The sequence below is a fragment of the Scylla paramamosain genome, chromosome 28, assembly GCF_035594125.1.
Source record: "Scylla paramamosain isolate STU-SP2022 chromosome 28, ASM3559412v1, whole genome shotgun sequence".
Lineage (NCBI taxonomy): Eukaryota > Metazoa > Arthropoda > Malacostraca > Decapoda > Portunidae > Scylla > Scylla paramamosain.
This window is the reverse complement of record NC_087178.1, coordinates 14,470,613-14,492,586: the sequence shown is the minus strand read 5'-3', so window position 1 is coordinate 14,492,586 and position 21,974 is coordinate 14,470,613. Positions and strand designations below refer to the sequence as shown.

At 36.9% G+C, this 21,974-nt stretch overlaps 1 protein-coding gene across 3 annotated transcripts in view; it reads left to right on the top strand.

Annotated features, from left to right (window-relative positions):
* The window catches only part of LOC135114974 (aminopeptidase N-like), a 53,431-nt gene extending 46,477 nt beyond the window's left edge, over positions 1-6,954 (top strand). For all 3 annotated transcript variants that reach the window (XM_064031310.1, XM_064031309.1, XM_064031308.1), the window contains one exon: positions 6,225-6,954. In XM_064031310.1, coding sequence (XP_063887380.1) covers positions 6,225-6,395 — 171 coding nt within the window. In that variant the 3' untranslated portion in view covers positions 6,396-6,954. The remainder of the gene's footprint in view (positions 1-6,224) is intronic.
* The last annotated feature ends 15,020 nt before the right edge of the window (positions 6,955-21,974 follow it).

The window sequence follows — 21,974 nt, the reverse complement described above, 5'->3', positions numbered from 1 at the left end:
TGAGAGACTTTAGAAGCACAAAAGGGTATGAGAAGAAGGTGAAGAAGGGTGTAGAAGGGATCTTAAGAACAGTTTCCCGTAAAGGATTGCAGGAATCTGTAATGAGCTGCAAAAAAAAAGTAATAAATGTAATAACTATACATGATTTTAAGGAAAACTGGATAAGAGTAGATACTGAGACAGGACAGCATGACCTTAGACTCCTTCTCCCGTAAACCACAACTAGGTAAATATAACTAGGTAAATACACACACACACACACACACACACACACACACACACACACACACACACACACACACACACACACACACACATGCGCACACACACACACACACACAAGTGCAGTTACAAAGATTGTGAATACCTACAAAATAACTTGAATAAAATTTACAAATGAAGCAAAAAATGGGAAATAAAATTTATTGTAAGCAAATGTCACATAACGGACATAGGCAGAAATGAAAGAAGACCACAATGGACATATGAGATGGGAAGCAGATACAGTGGAACCTCAGTTTTCTAACTTCATTTGTCCTTGAATGCCGTCTGAAATCCGAAATGTTCGAAAACCAAAACAATTTTCCAATAGAAATCAATGTAAAATAGATTAATCTGTTCTTAGACACCCATCCACCATGTCTTAGTGGTTAATGACCAACACTCCCACTGCTAAGATGGCTGCTCCACAACATCTCCAGCCTAGAAATTTTTTTATTCAGAAAAGATGTATTGAATGAACTTAGTGAAACAGAACTCATCAAAAGATACTGTTTAGACCATGTAGGCATTCTCTTTGTCACCACTCAAGTGAGGGAAGCCCTACAGAATGACACAGAGAGGAGCAACCCACTCACTGCCAAAATGAAGGTGATCATAACACTTAGACATCTTGCTGCTGGGAAAAGCTACTGGGAAAATGCAGTTGTGCAGTAGTGATGGCATTATGGGTCATAGAGAGAGCCACAGGTGGCTCAGGATTACCCCTGAGTAATGAACATTGTTTACATCAAGGTTCTTCAATGGGATCACATTTAGCTTATTTCAAAGATTGAATTTACTGTCTTAACCTCTGTGTCTCTCCTCCAAATATATAAAAATGAAGGAAATATTTATAGAAACTATAAACTAGTAAAAAATGGCAGCTTTTGCTATGTCTTGTAGTTTTTGAAATCAAGTAACTTTAAGTCAAAAAACTGAATTATGGTATGGCAACTGAAGCAATTATGAGTTAAAATTTTAGTTTGAAAACTGAGTTGTTTGAAAAGGGAGACGTTTGGTAACCAAGGCTCCACTGTATATTAAAAGGGTCCAGGAAGAAAAGAATCTAGGAGTAGTAATGCAGGATAACTTACTACCAGAGAAGCATATAGATAGAATATTTGGGAACACTTACAGATTACTGAGAAACATAACAGCTTTTTCAGAATATGGACAAAAATATGATCAGAAAAATAATCACTACAATAATCAGACCTAGATTGGAATACACAGCAATTGTGTGGTCTCTGTACAAGAGGGAGCATGTAAATAAGTTAGACAGAATACTAAGAATAGCAACAAAAATAGTGCCAGAACTTGATGAAAGCCTAGAAAAAATAGGCCTACCAACTCTGGAACAAAGGAGAGAAAGAGATTTGATAACTATCTACAAGTTGGTAAATAAAATGGAAGAAGTAGATAATGAAAGACTGTTACTGAATGAGACAAGCAATCATGAAAGTAGAAGGGGACAGCCACACAAGGTGAGGAAAGGAGGATGTTTAAACAACACAAAGAAAATACTTTTCCACAAAGTCACATTGAAGTTTGGAATGGACTAAAAGAGGAGATAGTTTCAGCAGCAAGTGTGCACAAACTAAAGGAAAAATTAGGCATGTGTAGATATGGAGATGGGCCCACACAAGTATAGCTCAAGCCCTGTGATTACAACAAAGTAAATACAACTAGATAAATACACAGGAAAGCAGAATTGCACACTTCCACTCTTGCTGGATTGCAAGGTCACAGCTCCTCAGCTTTTGCCCCATATCCATTTTCTGTTAGTTGAACAGGACCTACAGCAGGGATTCTCAACCTTTCCTCCATTATTAACCTCCTCAGCTTGATGTATTTCTCCACTTACCCCCTTACTTCCATATAAAAATAAATAAATAAAAAAATCATAGCCATTCTTCTCTCCTTCACGTACACACACACGTACACACACACACACACACACACACACACACACACACACACACACACACACACACACACACACACTCACACACACACTTTTTGCTGATGATGCTAAGATCATGAGGAAAGTAACAAATGAAGAGGACTGCAATGCTTTAAATCAGGATTTAATTAAGATTAATGAATGGTCATTGAGGTGGAACATAGAGTTTAATGATAAAAAATGTAGTGTGATGACGTTTGGAAACAGTGCGAGAAGACCAGTTGGCAACTATTACTTAGGGAATGAGGAAATCTCTATAAAATCAGAAGAAAAAGACCTAGGAGTAATTATTACAGATAATTTATCATTTGGGAAGCACATAAACAAAATTATAGGAGAAACATAATCTGCTGAGAAACATCAAGATAGCATCCTCCTATATTGATGAAGATATTATAAAAAAAACTGATAACAACAATGATACATCTGAGACTGGAGTATGCAGAATTAATGTGGTCACCAGGTTTGAAAAAGGATACAAGAAAGTTAGAAAGAATCCATAGAGTTGCAATTAAAATCCCTGCAAGCTTAAGAGAGTATAGTTATGAAGAAAAGTTGAAGAGGTTGGGCCTGACTACACTAGAAAAAAGGAGGGAAAGAGGTGATTTGATAGCAATATATAGAATACTGGAAGGAATGGAAAAGTTGGACAGAGAAGACCTCATGATACCAGATACAAGAGACACAAGAGGACATGGAAGGAAATTGAAAAGGAGTGTGGAACGAACTTAAGGATGAGACTGTGTGTGCAAAGACATTTCATAAATTTAAAGAAAATCTAGATAAAAGTCGATATGGAGACAGGACAGCACAAGTCTAGTGTGGCTCTTGTCCTGTATTTCACAACTAGGTAAATACACACACACACACACACACACACACACACACACACACACACACACACACACACACACACACACACACACACACACACACACACACACACACACACACACACACACACACACACACAAAGTTAAACGCTTGGAATAGATGGAAGAAGAGGAAAACTGAGAGCAGATGAGAGGAATATATTGATGCTAGAAATAAGTACGTTGAGATAATACGAATGGAGAGAAAAACTATGAAAGAGATACAATAGATAAGTGTATAAATGAACCCAAACTGTTCTTTAGACATATTAATGGGAAGATGAAGAAGAAGGAAGGTGTATCAAGATTGAAAGTTGAAGGAAAAATCTATGAGGATGCACAGGACATGGCAGAGGTTATGAACAATTGTTTCAGATCGGTATTTACTGTGGAAGGGGAGTTTGATGCTGGAAGGGATAAGTTGGTGAGGAATATACCAAGTACAGTCCCAGTCAGTTATAAAGAAATACTTAAGATGATGGAAAAACTTGATGTAAATAAAGCAACTGGTCCCAATGGAGTATCAAACTGGCTGATAAACAACTGGCTGATAAAATCCAGTCTAGTGGTGACATTGCTATCACAGGGAAGAGTACCAAAAGATTGGGAGACAGCAAATATTACATCAATATTCAAAGGAAGAAATAAGGAAAACCCACTGAATTATAGACCAGTGTCCTTGTCTAGTGTTGTAGGAAAACTATGTGAAAGAACAATAAAGGAAAGATGGATGGAAAACTTGGAAAAAGATAAAATTTTGGTAAATTGTCAATTTGGATTTAGGAGGGGAAGATCATGCTCCATGAGCTTATTGTCCTTTTATTCAAGGGTAATTGATATTGTGCAGGAGAGAGACAGAAGGGCGGATGGTGTCTACTTAGACTTGAAGAAAGCGTTTGACAAAGTACCACACTGAAGATTGCTATGGAAGATAAGAAATTATGGAAAAATTGGAGGAAGACTGCTGGAGTGGATGGAGGATTATCTGGATGATAGAGAGATGAGAACAGTAATACAAGACCAAAATTCATCTCGGCTGAAAGTAACTAGTGGTGTCCCACAGGGATCAGTGTTGGGACTGATAATGTTTGTAATATATGTGAATGACATAAATGAAGAAATAGACAGTTATATAAACTTATTTGCAGATGATGCTAAGTTGATGAGAAGGGTAGAAAATGTAAATGACTTTATGGTATTGCAAGATGATTTAAATAAGATAAATAGATGGAGTAAATCATGGCAAATGGAATTCAATTTAAGTAAATGTAAAGTAATGGAGTTTGGGTAAAAATAAGAAAAGAATACAATATCATTATGAGATGGATGGTGTGAAGTTACAAAAATCAAAAGAAGAAGTGGATTTGAGAGTAACAATTACTGAAAATTTGACTCCGGACAGACACATTGATAAAATTACTGAAGAGATGATGAATTTGTTAAAAAGAATAAGAATGGCATTCTCATATTTAGATGAAGGAATGATAAAAAGTTGTTGATTTCCATGATAAGACCAAGATTGGAATATGCAGCAATGGTGTGGTCTCCTCATATAAAGAGGAATATTATAAAATTAGAAAGAGTACAAAATGTAGTCACTAAGATGGTTCCGGAGTTGAGTAAGTCGACCTATGAAGAGAGATTAAGAATGTTGGAAATTCCTGCCCTTGAAAATAGGAGAGAGAGGGAATTTAATAAACATCTATAGAATGATAAATTGTATGGAAAATGTGGACAAAAGAATGTTTTATAAATTTAGACACAGAGTACAAGGGGGACAGTAAGAAGTTGAAGAAAGTTAACTGTAGAAGAGACACCAAAAAAGTATAGTTTTCCTCAGAAGTGTGAACAAATGGAATAATTCAGTGAAGGTGTTGTCAATGCCATAACTGTCCATGCTTTTAAGACAAAACTGGATATATATAGAGATGGGATACTATGAGATTACTCCCCTCCCATAAACCACAACTAGGTAAATACAACTACGTAAAAGCACACACGCACACAAACACACACATCCCTAGCATTCTCTCTCTCTCTCTCTCTCTCTCTCTCTCTCTCTCTCTCTCTCTCTCTCTCTCTCTCTCTCTCTCTCTCTCTCTCTCTCTCTCTCTCTCTATGATTTTACAAAATGGAATTTAACAGAATTATTATTCAATTATTAGGTATATAAGTTATTTATCCCCTGCCATGTATTGTTTTTACCCCCAAGGGGTAAATTTACTCCTGGGTGAGAATCAGTGACCTACAGTATGAAAGAATTAAAACCTGATTTGTCTCTGTATAGCCCAAGATGCAAATTTGGGATTCTGAGGTGTGAATGAAATGCACTAACACCTACACCACTAAAAGAAAAAAATCAATTGAATTAAAGTAGATTAAGTTGAATTAATAAAGTCCTCAATTTATGTACATATAAAACATACAACATAATGCATGTAATACTACTCTGGCCAAATAATTGTTTTCTTGTAGTCTCAAATGACATAAAAAGTTCATTTAGATGCAGACAACAGGATGTGTCATAAAAAGTTACAACTGTAACATCTGTTTAGTGTTGTGGTTCCCTAACTGGAGGCACACCCACCTACAGAAGCATGAAAAGGAGAGGGGGGAGGGTCAGAAATCATCTGCTCAAAAATCATTGTTAGAAAATTATACAATTAAATTTTTCCAAGAACAATGGATGAGGATGATAGGTATAAATAAGTATGTATGTTTAATATACATATAGACCTGATAGTTTTTTTTGCAGCTCCTCCTATTTCCTTATCCTTATGTTCTTAGGTAACAGGTACCTGTCTTTACACCTGCAAAGTATCAGTCAACCAAATTAATTTCCTATTAATTCAGCTCTCCTAACATTTTTTTTTTTTTTTTTTTTTTTTTTCATGTTATCAATACCAGCCACACTGAACACTGTCACACTTTGACCCACAAAGACCATAAAGTTGTGGGGTTGGAGAGGAGAAGAGAAGCTTCTGTTAGAAAAAAAAAAATTGGAGAGAAGAGAAGCTTCTGTTAGAAAAAAAAAAAAAGTGTCATGAAAGACAATGTGTGGCCTCTAACTTAGAGTGTACTTAAAAAGACAAAAACACTCAGGAAATATGTTTTGTGTCCATTTACAGCTCAAACAGTTCCAGTCTGCCAACAAAGACAAATTGGGCTCTGTTAAGCAAGCTGTATCCCAGGCTATTGAGACTGTTGCCAACAACATTGAATGGATGAACAAAAACAGGCAAGTGATCACTGAGTGGCTGGAAAATCATGGTTATCTGTTAACACTCAGGAGTACTTAAGTGTGTGTGTGTGTGTGTGTGTGTGTGTGTGTGTGTGTGTGTGTGTGTGTCTGTTGTAGCAATGGGATATTAATATGGTATATACTACGATGGACAGATTTGTCTGTCTTTGCTAGTACCATTGTGGCTTATATTTATAATCTGTTATCAATTTTTGGTTTCATTTAATTGCTTGACTATGACTTTTCCCTGAGAACAATTACAATTTTAATTATTTTACATTACTCTTACCTTTGCATTTTATGCATTTTACTTAACTCTAGATGTTCTTAATCGCATCTGGCTTTTTTTTTTTTTTTACAATATTGCTGAATGATATGCAGTACTTGCTGTAATCAAAAACCAATGGTACCTTTTACATCAAATGCACCCTATCTGTAAGTCCCACATAAAACAACTAGAATTATCTCATCACCAGTGGACAAGTCATTCATGTAAAGTAGCATGTTATTAACTTAAACATCTCAGTTGTTGTTGTTATGTCTGTTCTGACAAGGTACAGTATTAGCTGACTGGCTTTAACACCTCATATAATGTGACCAATAAAGTGGAATATGTGTTCATGTGTTTGCAATAAATAGCTCAACCTGGAGAACAAACTATTCTATAGGTTAAGAGATAATTGGCTAAAATAAGCAATCAGTATGGCAGCACCAAACCTTACTAAAAAGTATTAAACCCAAGGTCATAGTATAAAAAGATCACTCTAGTAATCCTGCTATCTTTTTATCCTTAAGATAATATACTAACGTACTTGGGTTATGACCACAATCCATCCCAAAATCACCTTCAGAAGCAGAAAATGATCAGATGACAAGACTTTACGGAAAATCACAGGAACTAAAGAAAATTAAAAAAAATAATTAATAAAAAAAAAGAAAAAAAAAAAGAAAAGAAAAGAAAACCCTGTCATCATCTGAAAGAGCATATCTCAAGCAATCACCCTACCAGAGGTCTGTTATGGTTGTGTGGTAATTCCCACAGACTACACCTCAGAGATTCTCCAAACTATAATTGTACACAGTGATTCAACAACAGTGGTTCAACAGTGGTTCAGTTACTTATATTAAATACATAAGAAAAGAAATCCTAGCAAGAGAGTACTTGGCCCTGCAACTTCATCTCTTTCAGCTGCCTTTGATGCACTAATACAGGAATTATCAAGATGTGAAAGCAGAATAAAATCAGGATTGCTGTATTGGTCCAACAGTAGTTAGCACTCTATATGGCTGTACCAACAAACCAGATGCATTTTCTAAACAGAGGAGGGAGAGGGAAAAAAAATGTTATTGCAAGTAACATTCCAGCAAAAATCTTTGTTATGCAAATATTATATTTGAAACAGGAAACACATGTCAAAAATCATTATATGTATGCACTTTTATTTCCTGCAAAAAAACAATGTCATAAAACAAGATGAGTAGTATTCTCTTCTGCTTACCAAATACTTGATCATCAACAGAGAGAGCAACGAGGCACCAACAAAACACCCACTGAAACCACACAAGAACACAGCAGACAAGAACAAGACAAGATGATACTAAACAAAGAAAATAAGCAAGTACTCTTGCAGATATGGCCAATTAGGACATAACAGCCCATATACACACCCAAAACTCTGTAGAAGGCACACTGAGACATGTAATGCATCTATTTCCATACAATAATATGTAAAGACTCCTGGAGAAACTGGAGGTGTTTTTTAATGAAGGATGCACACATCATCACCTAAGACAACCTATTACTGATAACAGGAATGAATAAGAGGATGGACCTCCTTAAGAGACACACCAACAAGACATGCCAACAATGCAGACATCTGAAAGCAGGCAGATCAGACACCAAGAGAAGTGCCATGAGAGAAGAGAAGGGGTGAAACCTCATTCCAAAATACAAACTAATGCAGATTGTTACATTTTTTTTAGAACTATTACAAGACATGAGAATGGATCTGACAAAGTAAACAAAAAAGTTCATAGCATTGAGGAACCAACAACTAACCTCAACACTCTACCATTTTTGATAGTGACAAACTATGCCAACAGAAATGCCACCGTACCCACATTAGGTTGTGCAGAGACAGCTAAAAATATCAGGGAACCATATGTTTGCTAATAAAACAAGACCTGTATCCCAGAAGCAAACCCAAATTGTCTTTTATAGCAGAATTCACTAATGAAGACAGTTATCAACTGATAAGCTTTGATGAAATATAGTTACATATTTCCCTAAGTGACTGGCCCCACTTAAAGGCAATCTCTGACAAACTAATGAAATATGACCCAAAAGTTGACATAGGACTCCTCATTGGTCTTGATTGTACAGAAGCCATTATGGCAGAAGAGCAAATAGCAGGTGATAGCAAGGAGCATCCCTATGCTTGTAGGACAGAGCTAGGTTGGGGGATCATTGGTAGACTCTCTCCTCATACAAGTCCAGTGGAGGATACAGTGGTAGTCTACAGAGAAGCGACACATGAAGTAGAAATCAATGAAGAAAAGAGGGTTAATTTCTTAGTGGTTCCTACTAAAACCAAAGAGATGATTAATCCTTCTCAAGTGAGAGATATGTTTGAACTTGACTTCAGTGACAGAAAGTCAGCTGACACTCCATTATCATATGAAGATAAAGGGTTTATGAGTAAGATGAAAGAAGGAGTACATCAGCTGAAGGATGGGCATTATGAGTTATCCCTTCCTCTTAAAGATGATAATGTCAAATTTCCAAACAACAAACCATTAGCAGAGCAGAGACTCAAGAAGTTAAGAGCTAAACTTGAGAAGGATAATCAACACAAAGGTGATTACAAGGTGTTTATGGATGATATGATTACCAAAGGTTATGCAGAGGTTGTGCCAACAAAGGATTTAGTTAGGAGTGATGGTAAGGTCTGGTACATTCCACATCATGGAGTCTATCATCCGAGAAAGCCAAAGAAGTTGAGAGTTGTATTTGACTGTAGTGCAAACTACAGGAACCAGTCATTAAACAGTCACCTGTTACAAGGCCCAGACCTTACCAACAAACTTGTTGGAGTGTTGTGTAGGTTTAGGCAAGAAAGCATTGCACTTGTGTGTGTGTGTGTGTGTGTGTGTGTATATATATATATATATATATATATATATATATATATATATATATATATATATATATATATATATATATATATATATATATATATATATATATATATATACACACACAAACGCAAAGGCATTCCAAAGAGAGATCAATGTACTGAAGTCACCTGCTAACCATAATTCTTTAATTAAGGGGGACAATGGCAAAGGAACAAAAGTGATAGACAAGACCAGTCCCCTCTATAAGTTAGATCCTTTCATTGATAAAAATGGTATCATAAGGGTAGGGGGAAGATTGAGGCTTTCTAATCTGACAGATGAATCAAACATCCAGTCATCCTTCCCAAAACATCACACATAGCCTAACTGATAATATGCCACCACCACAAAAGAACAAATCATCAAGGCAGGGGCATAACTTTAAATGAAATCAGGTCATGTGAATACTGGATAGTAAGAAGACCATCATAGAGAGGCCAATACATAGTCTTGTATTGCTGTTAGAAGGTAATGCATAATAATAGACCGGAGCATCCCCGCCAAGGAGCCAGTGTAACAAAACATATTGTGTGCTAATCCTAGTTTTAAGGTACATACTAATGTTAATTTAAGGTAAATTGTTACACAATTTAGGAGAGCCATGTTACTGTACGTGAAGCGTATGTACCTCACGTCATTATTCCTCGGTAATCATAAGTGAAATGTTCAACAGTTTTCTATTCGCATGAAGATGTGTAATATGTGTAAGTATCTGTATTCAATGCTATATTAAGCACCAAAGTCGATGCTCACTTGTTAGTAGAGTGTGTTTAACCCACTGGTCGCCTGCAGTCGTCACTCACGGCCAAGTTGTGCTCAAAGACGGGCAGGATGGTGACTGAGGTAAATACCTTAATTTTGTAGTAAAAACTTATTGTCATAGTGCCAAGTTGATTGCATGTATTGTTAATGAATACTGTTATATGTTGAAAGTGTTTAATATCAGTGTATAATGTTATTTTGTAAGAAATTGAGACCGAGAACTTGTTCGCAGTTCTTACAGTCATGCCTACCTCATCAATAAACGTCAAGAGAGAGAAATTGCCTTTCCTCGACCCTACGATGATGGGTGTGATCAGTAAAACAGATCACGTGAGAGCTAATGAAGACCTTCTGGTGTGACTACAGGCAGCTTTTCATTTGCATATATTTTGCCAAAAATGGGTATTCGATCTTGCTCAGCAATGTACTGTTCAGATAATTCCAAGTGGAATAATTTGTCATTTTTGCTTTCCTAAGCATCCTGAGAGGAGAGGTATGTAGACTCAGAAGTTCCTCCTTACTTTGTGTGATGAACTTATAACGTATGTGTCACTGGTATTGTACTGGGCTTTTCAAGTGACAAGTTGTGTATCAGCCTATGGTTATATGGCACTGTGATCGAGCTACTAATTGTCATTCCTCATAAATTTTCATATACTGAAGTGTGGTCTACAAGTGGCTGCAGTGTGGAATTACCTGCCATAATGTGTTAGTTCACCTATCATGCCAATATTCAAGTATACTCTGCACTAATATCTTAGCAGTACTACCTATAAGATTAACATCTTATAGGTAGTAGATTTAGGCCAAGGTATAACTTCCAGACATGACCATCCAAAGTGCATGGATTGGTGAGCCTGTGAATGTTGATTCCTTTATATTTCATTTTGTCTAAAGCCACAATGCCATTACTTAGCACTTATGACCCAGATTTGTCATTGTGTTGGGTATTTATTAAGCAACAAGCAATACTTGGGTTTTCTCTATGATTTATATAACACTGAGTATTATGTCACAAATTAATTAGATTACACAAGGCAAATACCAAACAAATATATCAAAATAAAAAATAAAGTCACAGAATGTGTTCAGGAATATGCAGTATTTACCTTGGAGGAAAAAAAATGTATTGAAGTTTTGTTTTGAAACACCTTTTGCACCAGCTACTCCGAAATCTCCCCACTTCCATACCACTCTCCTATTCAAATTGGGCATAATTAACTAGATTAGCAGGAATCTATGCTCAGAGTTTATGCAAGAATTGAATATTTGTGATTTGTTAATAGAAATAGGCAAAGGAGAGTTTAGGATAGCTATCTAGATTTGCAAAAAGGAGAAGGGATGGAGGACAAAGTGAATATTAAAGCCTATGGATAGAGAGGCAGTCAATCAGAACAGTGCCATGTGATATTGACCACAAGAAGAGGAAGGGAAAGGGATGTAATGCTGTGAGTTACAGTAGACCTTCACCCTCTTTGTGGTTCTTACAGTCATAGAAGCAAGACCTTCTCTGCTACCCTCTGTCTCAAAATCACATGGAAGCCTCATCCTGTGCTCACCAACCCCAGCAGGCCACAATGAGTGGCAAGAGAGGAAACAGGCCAGTGACTTTCCATGATGAATTATGCAGTGGTGACACATGCTATCTCCCTTGCTATCCACCACCATCCTCATCTCACCAAGAGAGCAGATAAGCTTCCAGGGTGTCTAGGATATTCTAGGGTTCCCCTTTCCTGAACATTATCCAGAGCAGAAAGGAGCATGCCTCCTCAGCCTGGTAGGGAAAGTATTAGAGGTTCTTTGAAGAGTTTGGCTATTTATCTGTTGCTACCATCAGAAACTTATTATCAACTTTACTTCTCACCACTTTGAGCACTCCAACTCTAATTTGGTTTTCATGTTTTGTTTTAACTTTTACTTACCCAATTAATTATTATTGTCTTCGTTTTTTTAAATATGTAAGCAAGGTGTCATCTTGCTGCTACAACAGTTTGAGCCCAGACCGTGAAAAAAAAAATCTTCAGAAAGGTAGAAATAGGATGAAGTATTGTATGTTCCCTGGATGTCACTACTGTGGTGAGCAATAAATAAATAAATAAATAATAGAAATTAAATTTAAAAAATTGAGTGGATCGTCCTCCTTCGTTAACAGAAAGTGTCAAAACCTTTCAAGATCTAAATCCCCTTGTGACTTCTGGCATCTAGCCAAAAATATCTCCAATAACTTTGCTTCTTCTTCTTTCCCTCCTTTATTTCAGCCAGATGGCACCACTATCACATCTATTTCTAAAGCTGAACTCTTCATTCAAACCTTTGCTAAAAACTCTACCTTGGACAATTCCGGGCTTGTTCCTCCCTCTCCTCCACCCTCTGACTACTTCATGCCACCTATTAAAATTCTTCGCAATGATGTTTTCCATGCCCTTGCTGGCCTAAACCCTCAGAAGGCTTATGGGCCTGATGGGGTCCCTCCTATTGTTCTCCGAAACTGTGCCTCCGTGCTTGCACCTTGCCTAGTCAAACTCTTTCAGTTCTGTCTGTCAACATCTACCTTTCCTTCTTGCTGGAAGTTTGCCTACATTCAGCCTGTTCCTAAAAAAGGGTGACCATTCTAATCTCTCAAACTACCGTCCTATTGCTTTAATTTCCTGCCTATCTAAAGTTTTTTAATCTATCCTCAACAGGAAGATTCTTAAACATCTATCACTTCACAACCTTCTATCTGATCGCTAGTATGGGTTCCATCAAGGCCGCTCTACTGGTGATCTGGTTTTCCTTACAGAGTCTTGGTCATCCTCTTTTAGAGATTTTGGTGAAACTTTTGCTGTTGCCTTGGACATATCAAAAGCTTTTGATAGTCTGGCACAAAGCTTTGATTTCCAAACTACTCTCCAACGGCTTCTATCCTTCTCTCTGTAACTTCATCTCAAGTTTCCTTTCTGACCGTTCCATTGCTGCTGTGGTAGACGGTCACTGTTCTTCTCCTAAATCTATTAACAGTGGTGTTCCTCAGGGTTCTGTCATGTCACCCACTCTCTTCTTATTATTCATTAATGATCTTCTAAACCAAACTTCTTGTCCTATCCACTCCTATGCTGATGATACCACCCTGCACTTTTCCACATCTTTTCATAGACGTCCAATCCTTCAGAAAGTAAACATTTCATGCAGGGAAGCCACAGAACGCTTGACTTCTGATCTTTCTAAAATTTCTGATTGGGGCAGAGCAAACTTGGTATTGTTCAGTGCCTCAAAAACTCAATTCCTCCATCTATCAACTCGACACAACCTTCCAGACAACTATCCCCTCTTCTTCAGTGACACTCAACTATCCCCCTCTTCTACACTGAACATCCTCGGTTTATCCTTTACTTATAATCTGAACTGGAAACTTCACATCTCATCTCTAACTAAAACAGCTTCTATAAAGTTAGGCGTTCTGAGACATTTCCGCCAGTTTTTCTCACCCCCTCAGCTGCTAACTCTGTACAAGGGCCTTATCTGTCCATGTATGGAGTATGTTTCATATGTCTGGGGGGTTCCACTCATACTGCTCTTCTAGACAGGGTGGAATCAAAAGCTTTTCGTCTCATCAACTCCTCTCCTCTAACTGACTGTCTTCAGCCTCTCTCTCATCGCTGCAATGTTGCATCTCTAGCTGTCTTCTAACGCTATTTTCATGCTAACTGCTCTTCTGATCTTGCTAACTGCATGCCTCTCCTCCTCCCGCGGCCTCGCTGCACAAGACTTTCTTCTTTCTCTCACCCCTATTCTGTCCACCTCTCTAACGCAAGAGTTAATCAGTATTCTCAATCATTCATCCCTTTCTCTGGTAAACTCTGGAACTCCCTGCTTGCTTCTGTATTTCCACCTTCCTATGACTTGAATTCCTTCAAGAGGGAGGTTTCAAGACACTTATCCTTCAATTTTTGACTACCGCTTTGGACCCTTTTTATGGGACTGGCATTTCAGTGGGCTTTTTTTTCGGATTTTTGTTGCCCTTGGTCAGTGTCCCTCCTACATTAAAAAAAAAAAAAAAAAAAAAAAAAAAAAATATATATATATATATATATATATATATATATATATATATATATATATATATATATATATATATATATATATATATATATATATATACAGTCCTTGTAATAACCTAAGCCCGTGATTTTTCGTGGCCTTGACTGTCCCAGCACTAAAGTGAGTTTTGACATGGTTTGTGATCGTGTATTTCTCAATTATCTGAATAAAAGTTGATCTCTGTCACATTTAGCTTTCATACATTATATACTAGAAATAAGATATATTAACAATTTTCCACGCATTATGAGCAACACACTAACTCGAAACACGGTGTCGTGTTCGTAGCTGTCCGCTCTTTGTTTACAAACAAAAGTCGGACTGTTGTGAAGACTTCATCCCTATATTTGGCCATTCGCCTAACCAAGTCTTCAGTCATGTTGTTTGTGGACAGCAGCGGACAGATATATTGATCAACACCCCTTTTGTTTGTAAACAAAAAACAGGCAACTAGTAGCTACGAACAAGGTGAGTTACAAACAGGACTTCAAGTTCCAAAACACAAGGCAACAGGAAAAACAATCAAGTTCTCTTACCTGCATAGTCATAACAATCTTAGTATGTGATGTTTTTGTAGTCATGGATAAAGTTGTCAATGTACCAGATAGCTTTGATTAAAATTTGCTCAGCTGACAATTTGACGAAAGGATTATTTATATATGGGGTCCTTGGTTTAGCCTGTGTAGTCTACACTCTGCACATCCGCCACAATACACTGATGCTTGAATGCAACCCTTACACTGAACATTGCACTCTCACCGGTGGCCACCAGCATTTATAATAATATAGCTTACTTTTAATATTTCATACTCTAATTGGTGATCCGAGTTCCCGATAATAAACCAATGAAAGCTAAGTAAACAATGGTTGAGAAGGATTGTGGAGATTAAGGCACTAGATATAAGATATAAGATATAAGACCTAGATATAAGTGCGTGGTTGAAAGATCAACTTAAAGCATTATATTTTCTTTCACACCCCCTTCCATCATTCACACCAACAACCGATGTGTCTACACACTATTTTGCCTGAGCTGAGCGAAGAAGACCCAAACACCATCATGAGACAGTGGATACGCCTCAACAGATATCAGTATCATGGTCTCCTGCAGCTTGTGACTCCCCTTATCAAGAAGGAAAATACCCACATATGGGATGCAGTGGCACCTGGTGAACGCCTGACGCGTTGAGTTATCAAGCAACAGATAAGGAATAGGATGTGTAATTATTAAGAACCTGGCTCCATCTGCAGGGATTACTACTTATATATATATATATATATATATATATATATATATATATATATATATATATATATATATATATATATATAGCGTGTCTCAGGTCCCAGAGATGACGTTGGTCCCTCACTAGCTACAGCATTAATTTTTCTGCCTCCGGACACCACATCTTCCACGACTCTTCCCGAGGATACTATATTTAAACAAAGCAGCTCGCGACTGGACATAACCAACCTATCGGTCTTGTTGGCGCGGCTGGCAACAGAGTTGCCAATTTAGCGAAAAACAAGCTAAATCTAGCTACTTTTTGTGAGATTTAGCTACCAAATTTTCAATTTAGCGACTTGGCGACTTTATAAGCTACTTTTCATTGAATCTGAATAATTATTTTTACTACTTATGGAAAATTACAATCCAGGGGAACAACTCTAATTGAATAATTTTGGAAGTTCTGTGTAATGATTGCACTGACACTGGAGAGGAGAGCTTGGTGAGGGAGGGATTGGGAGGGGTCTACAGAGTTAAGGAAGGGTCCATCCCTACTCAAACTCACTTTGAGAGTGCCAGAAGAGAGGAGAGATGTTACACAGCAGAACAGCTATATTTATTGCGTGACAAGAAAAATTATGCTATCCTCACATTTCTGAAACATATTCTTGGAGAAGTCCAGTTTGCTAACAAGAAGTTTGAAGCTGAAACTAATGATCCCTACAAAACTAATGAATGACTTGGTTCAGCTTATTGACTCTTTGTCCTCAAATATAATATTCCAGGAAAAAGAATAACTGAGGCTGGGGACATTGAGAGATTTTTGGATCCTAACTGTTATCTGGGTTACGAATTCGAAAAGAACATGAAAGAAGGAAAATTTCGTGATGAACCAGAAATTCGCAAGAGGTGCATTGAGTTTGTGTTTAGCTTGGTGAAAGAGCTTCAAAATTGTCTGCCAGACAACGTTAAAGTTCTACGCTTGATGTCCACCATGAGTGCAAGTGAATGCCTGCAACCAATCAAGTCAGAAATATTGGACTTGGCTAAGATGTTCCAGCAAAATGATGAAGTGCTAGCACGCATAGAATTTCAATGGAAAAAAGTTACATTATACTCTGTGGAAAAAAAAAAGAAGTTTTGGGCAAAGGCAGCAGACTTCAGGGACGCCACACAAGAAAATCCCTACAGCGATATCTGTGAGCTTGTTTTCACCGTACTCTCCTTGCCTCATTCAAATGCAGATGTTGCACGATTGTTTAGCCAGATGAACGTCGTGAAGACCAAGCTACGTAACAGAATGAATACTGAAACTATAACAGCAGTCTTGGCTGTCAAGTATGGCCTTCACAAAGAGGGAAAATGTTATCATAATTACACTCTACCTGAAGATGTACTAAAGAAGATTGATACACTTGAAGCTTAAAAGAACTACGAGTACACAACTTCACAAGAAGCATCTACAAGTACTTCTCCCTGCAGTGTTGTAGATGACTGGGACCTGAGCGAGTTTTAATTACCGAGGATACTCGATGAAGCTGCAGGATTATGAAGGGCCTTTACTCAACAATTGTAAGTATAAAATGTACTACAAAATTATTTCGGTGATTCTCTCTCTCTCTCTCTCTCTCTCTCTCTCTCTCTCTCTCTCTCTCTCTCTCTCTCTCTCTCTCTCTCTCTCTCTCTCTCTCTCTCTCTCGTTATAGTTTTTTTTTCCTATCAAAAATAATATTCTTTATTTAGCTACTTTTTTTGAGAATTTGCTCATGATTTTAGGGACTTTTAGCGACATTTTGTGACTAATCTAGCGACAAGTAGTAGCTGAGAGTTGGCAACTATGGTTGGCAATTCCAGCCGATAGGCAGCAAAAGTCCAGCAGGCGGGTCAAAGCGGCTTGCCGCGGCTGGCTAAGCTAATGGAGCAGCTGGAGCAGCTAATGGGGAGTTTTCGGAACTAATGGTTGTCACTAGGTGGCAGCACAGACACACTTCTCTCACATACAAGCAATATCAGATATACCTACAGTGTTATTCTATTTACATGAAGATGCAATGGGCTTATATAATATATTTTTCTACGTAATCCCTTCTAAGTAGTAACACAAGTAAAATCAAACTCTTTTCATGAACAAATGTATATAAGTTGATTTTCTAGTGAATCAGCATTTAGATTTATTTGGTCATCTTAAGATTTCCAAATGAATACACTCTTGATTGGAAACGTCTTAATCTAGACAACAGTAAACATAAAGGCAACATGTCTGTGACAGTAAAAATTCCAAATGACATAGATCTCCTTCCTAGTTTATGGAAACGGCAATTTTAATAATAAAAAAAAACTGGCAACTCGAGTGTCTTGGAGATAGTAATGCTGTATCTCTAACCAAAAGAAACACCTGACTCGGCCGCGCTGGTTGAACTTAAGAAACACGTTGTTGGACAAGAAGTTGAATGTTGTTGCGGTGCCCATCTCCACTACGCCCTAAGCAATGGATTACGGTAGCTGGACACTACAGCAGCAGCAGGATTGCCTGAGAGGTGTTTCTTTTGGTTCTCCATTACTTTGCCTTGTCGCTCGCTTCGTGAGGGATGCTAAAATCCCCACAAAAAAAAAAAAAAAATAAATAAATAAATAAATAAAATAAAAAAATAAAAAATAGAGCCATATATTGCGATGTTACTAAGTAGGTTGTGTCATACTATAAAGTACAGTGTGATTTTTTTTTTCATTTTTTTCATTGTCCAAATCAATAGTTGTTATACTTGTAATATGCTTTATTTAAGATAATGCTAGCAGTTTACTCAGTAATCACACACACAAAAAAAAATTAATTTAACCACATTCTCTCAATATTATCCATACCGGATATTGAAAAGTCGATACATCATTTCAATAGTATCATGATAATCAATGTTCTGTGCATCTTTACGCACCTGGATTTACTACAACAATATTTTAGCTCTCTTTCCTAGTTAGATGAGCAGCAACGACATCTAGCGGTTTAGTTCCGAAAACTCCCCATTAGCAAGCGTTAACCCGTTTTCAAGCATATTTTTATCCAATAAGCTCTCTAAGGCCCTTCTCGATATATATATATATATATATATATATATATATATATATATATATATATATATATATATATATATATATATATATATATATATATATATATATATATATATATATATATATATATATATATATATATATATATATATATATATATATATATATATATATATTTTTTTTTTTTCTATCATATGTATAGTGGAAAGATATAAGAGATTCAGTTCATGTCAAAACATGATAAAAATCATGAGCCCTTGTCAAGAGAAGCAGCATAACCTTGCGTGCGGTGTGCGCATGGATCTTTGTGTGTGCGTGGCAACGCAAAATATATTCTGTTATCTGCAAATATAACCTACGTTTTTTACTTGTCTTTGGATGTTGAACACATGTATAGTTTCACGATTTCTTTACCATTCAGAGTTTTTGTTGTGCTGCACTTTACATATTTTCCATGCACGTACGACGATGGTTTCGTCTCTGCACTACCTCGGCAGCGTACCAACATAAATGCATGAAAATATTTTTGAATTGAAAAATTATTTGTGAAGTAAAATGAATAAACGAATAATTTGATACTAATGAAAACAAACTAAATAGCAGAATAAAAATCATATCAGATTCGGTGGCCAGCTGTCCAGTGACAAGTCAGGCAATGGCTGCCTTCACGCAGCTGTGTTTATAGTTCTTTATCACACTAAAACTAACACGAATTGATTGTACGTATCGCTTGTCACATCTCAGAGCAACACACAACCCTCAAGGAACAAAAACTTTGTAAGTAGACCAAACCATACCCACCACTTCACTTAAAATCCAGAAATTACCGGGAAAACATGCACCTTAAAAAAAATAAATAAATAAAAAAGTACTGACTGTTAGAGAAAACATATAGTGGTAAATTTACAGAATTACACCTGTCTATCTCACTGTGACAAGACAGGCGGTGTAGTTGTTAGGATCAGGTTACATTCGTAAGGATGGTGGTGGCGGGCTGCACAGGTGTTAGAAGTGGCTTTTTTGTATGAGCTTTTTGAGTTAATCTAATTTACGGTAGTCACCATTTTCTGGAAAGTATCAGCGGTAAATTTGCAGTTTCAGCCAATAATGCCCCCTGGACCATCCCTAACCTACTGGATCCATAAAGTAAACTAATCTAACTATTTTGTAACCTAACCGGGGAAGGGGTCGGGAGGGCTTTGCCTTGGACCCTCCCATAAGCTGAACTAACCTAACATTTTGTAGCCTCCTAACCGGGCCTCCCTCAGGATTTCCCGGTTTTATTATAGTTTAAGTCATTACACACTACGTGGTAATAACCTACCTCATTTTGTTCTTCTCACTATTCACATCATTTCTAATGATTACACTACTTGTCGGAAATTAATAATAACGCCACAATAGACCTGGGAATGCACAGCGCTCTCAACTTTTTCTAAGTCCACAGGTAAACATAAATGGTGTATTGTTGCCTGAACTTCAGTTGTTAGGTTAGGTTAGGTTAGGGTTTTATTATAGTTTAAGCCATTACACACTACGTGGTAATAACCTACCTCATTTTGTTCTTCTCACTATTCACATCATTTCTAATGATTACACTACTTGTCAGAAATTAATAATAACGCTGTGGGCCATGGGTAGAGATTGGGGACATTGGCTTAAACTATAAATTTACCGTTTTCCCCATAAGGTAAACTAACCTAACATTTTGTAACCTAACCAGGGGGCTTTGCCCACAACCTAGCCCCCTATACATTATACTTATTAATTTTTGACAGGGTAAAATAGGGTTAGAAATGCTTCAAACAATGAGTGAGATGTAGACCCTGCGAAGGACTACAGTTATGTACAGTGTATTGGTTGAAACAACAATAAAATCCAAGAAGCATATAGGGTCACCTGAGAACAGCCACCTCATCTGTTTTGGGGTATGCTAAGATAGAGTCAGACTACTAAATCTCATCAAACTTACTTTTTACTTTTTACACTTGTTCAGCTTATATTAAGAGGATACTTGCAGCTAGCTTTAAAAGTTCAACAAAAGAAAAAATTTTGCAAATTTTTGTTACAACTTAATACATAGAAACTACTAGGTGTTACTGATCTTACCCTTTCTAGAATGTTCAGTGTCATGATGTCATAATGTAATTTACTATTTTTGTTATAGCAGCCTTAGTACAGTACTGATTTACATGAAATTTCGTCAGTTAGTAGTTCAAATTTGTTTGTATAAACTCAGTTTTTAATATTATCCATATGCAGTATAGCATCACAATGTTATAATTTTTGATGTCACCAAGTCACCAGGCTTCATTTGCTCTCTTCCATTTTCTTTACATTTTTTTTTTTTGTGGGGGGGCGGGGGAGATTTCAGTTTAACCATTTGTTTGTTTAAGCAAACAAATCCCTAAATCCCAAGAAAATTAAGCTCATACTGGATTTTGCATAAATATTTGAATGTGCAGTTTTAGTTTTCGAGAAAACAACCCACAAACTTTTTTTAAATTTATTTCAGACCTTATCATGGTCTGATATGCACTCATTTAATCCATTTTACTCACTGTAATAATGTAAGGCCAAGATGAATAAATTAAAACCAATAAGAATTAAAGAAATTAAATAAAAATATATAGCAAATGACATCAAGGGAACAATTGGGGTGAGCATGGCAGCATGGGTGGTGGGCATGTTATGTCATCAGCATGTGTAAAACACAGTTTTTCCCACCCTTCCTGATTTAGTCCCTTATTTTTAGCAAGAACCTTCCTCTGGGGATGTTTCTTTGTTTAACTACACTTGGCATCTTGATGAAGAAAAATGCGAGCCGCACACTCCTTCCTTTTTTATAGCCTACCAGGCACTGAAGCTCTTACTCTCACAAGAAGTGAATTGCCAGTAGGAGAGCACTGAATTTCAGTGTGAAATGACTGAATTCTTCTATATAGTGAGACTTATGACTGAGAGAATAGGGACTATTTCTGTTACAAAAACTGCAGGTGACACCACTATGGTGTCTCAGGCCTCCCGCACCACAAATAACTAATCCATCATGCTAAAAGTATGCTATACTTATTTTCCAATTCCTAATGAACATTTCTAAAAGTGTTTTGAAATTGCGATTTTTTGACTGAAAAATGGCAAATTCTCCCTTAAGCATTATTATTTCACTGATGAAACTATTAATTGATTAATAAGATGAGCTGAGTAATTTTTATTATTAAGCTTGTGAATTTGTGGATACAACCTGCCCCAGTCATCTTTGGTTTCTTGCTTGAGACTTTTGTCATTATTAAGGGAACTGTATATTAGCAGATGTAGTAC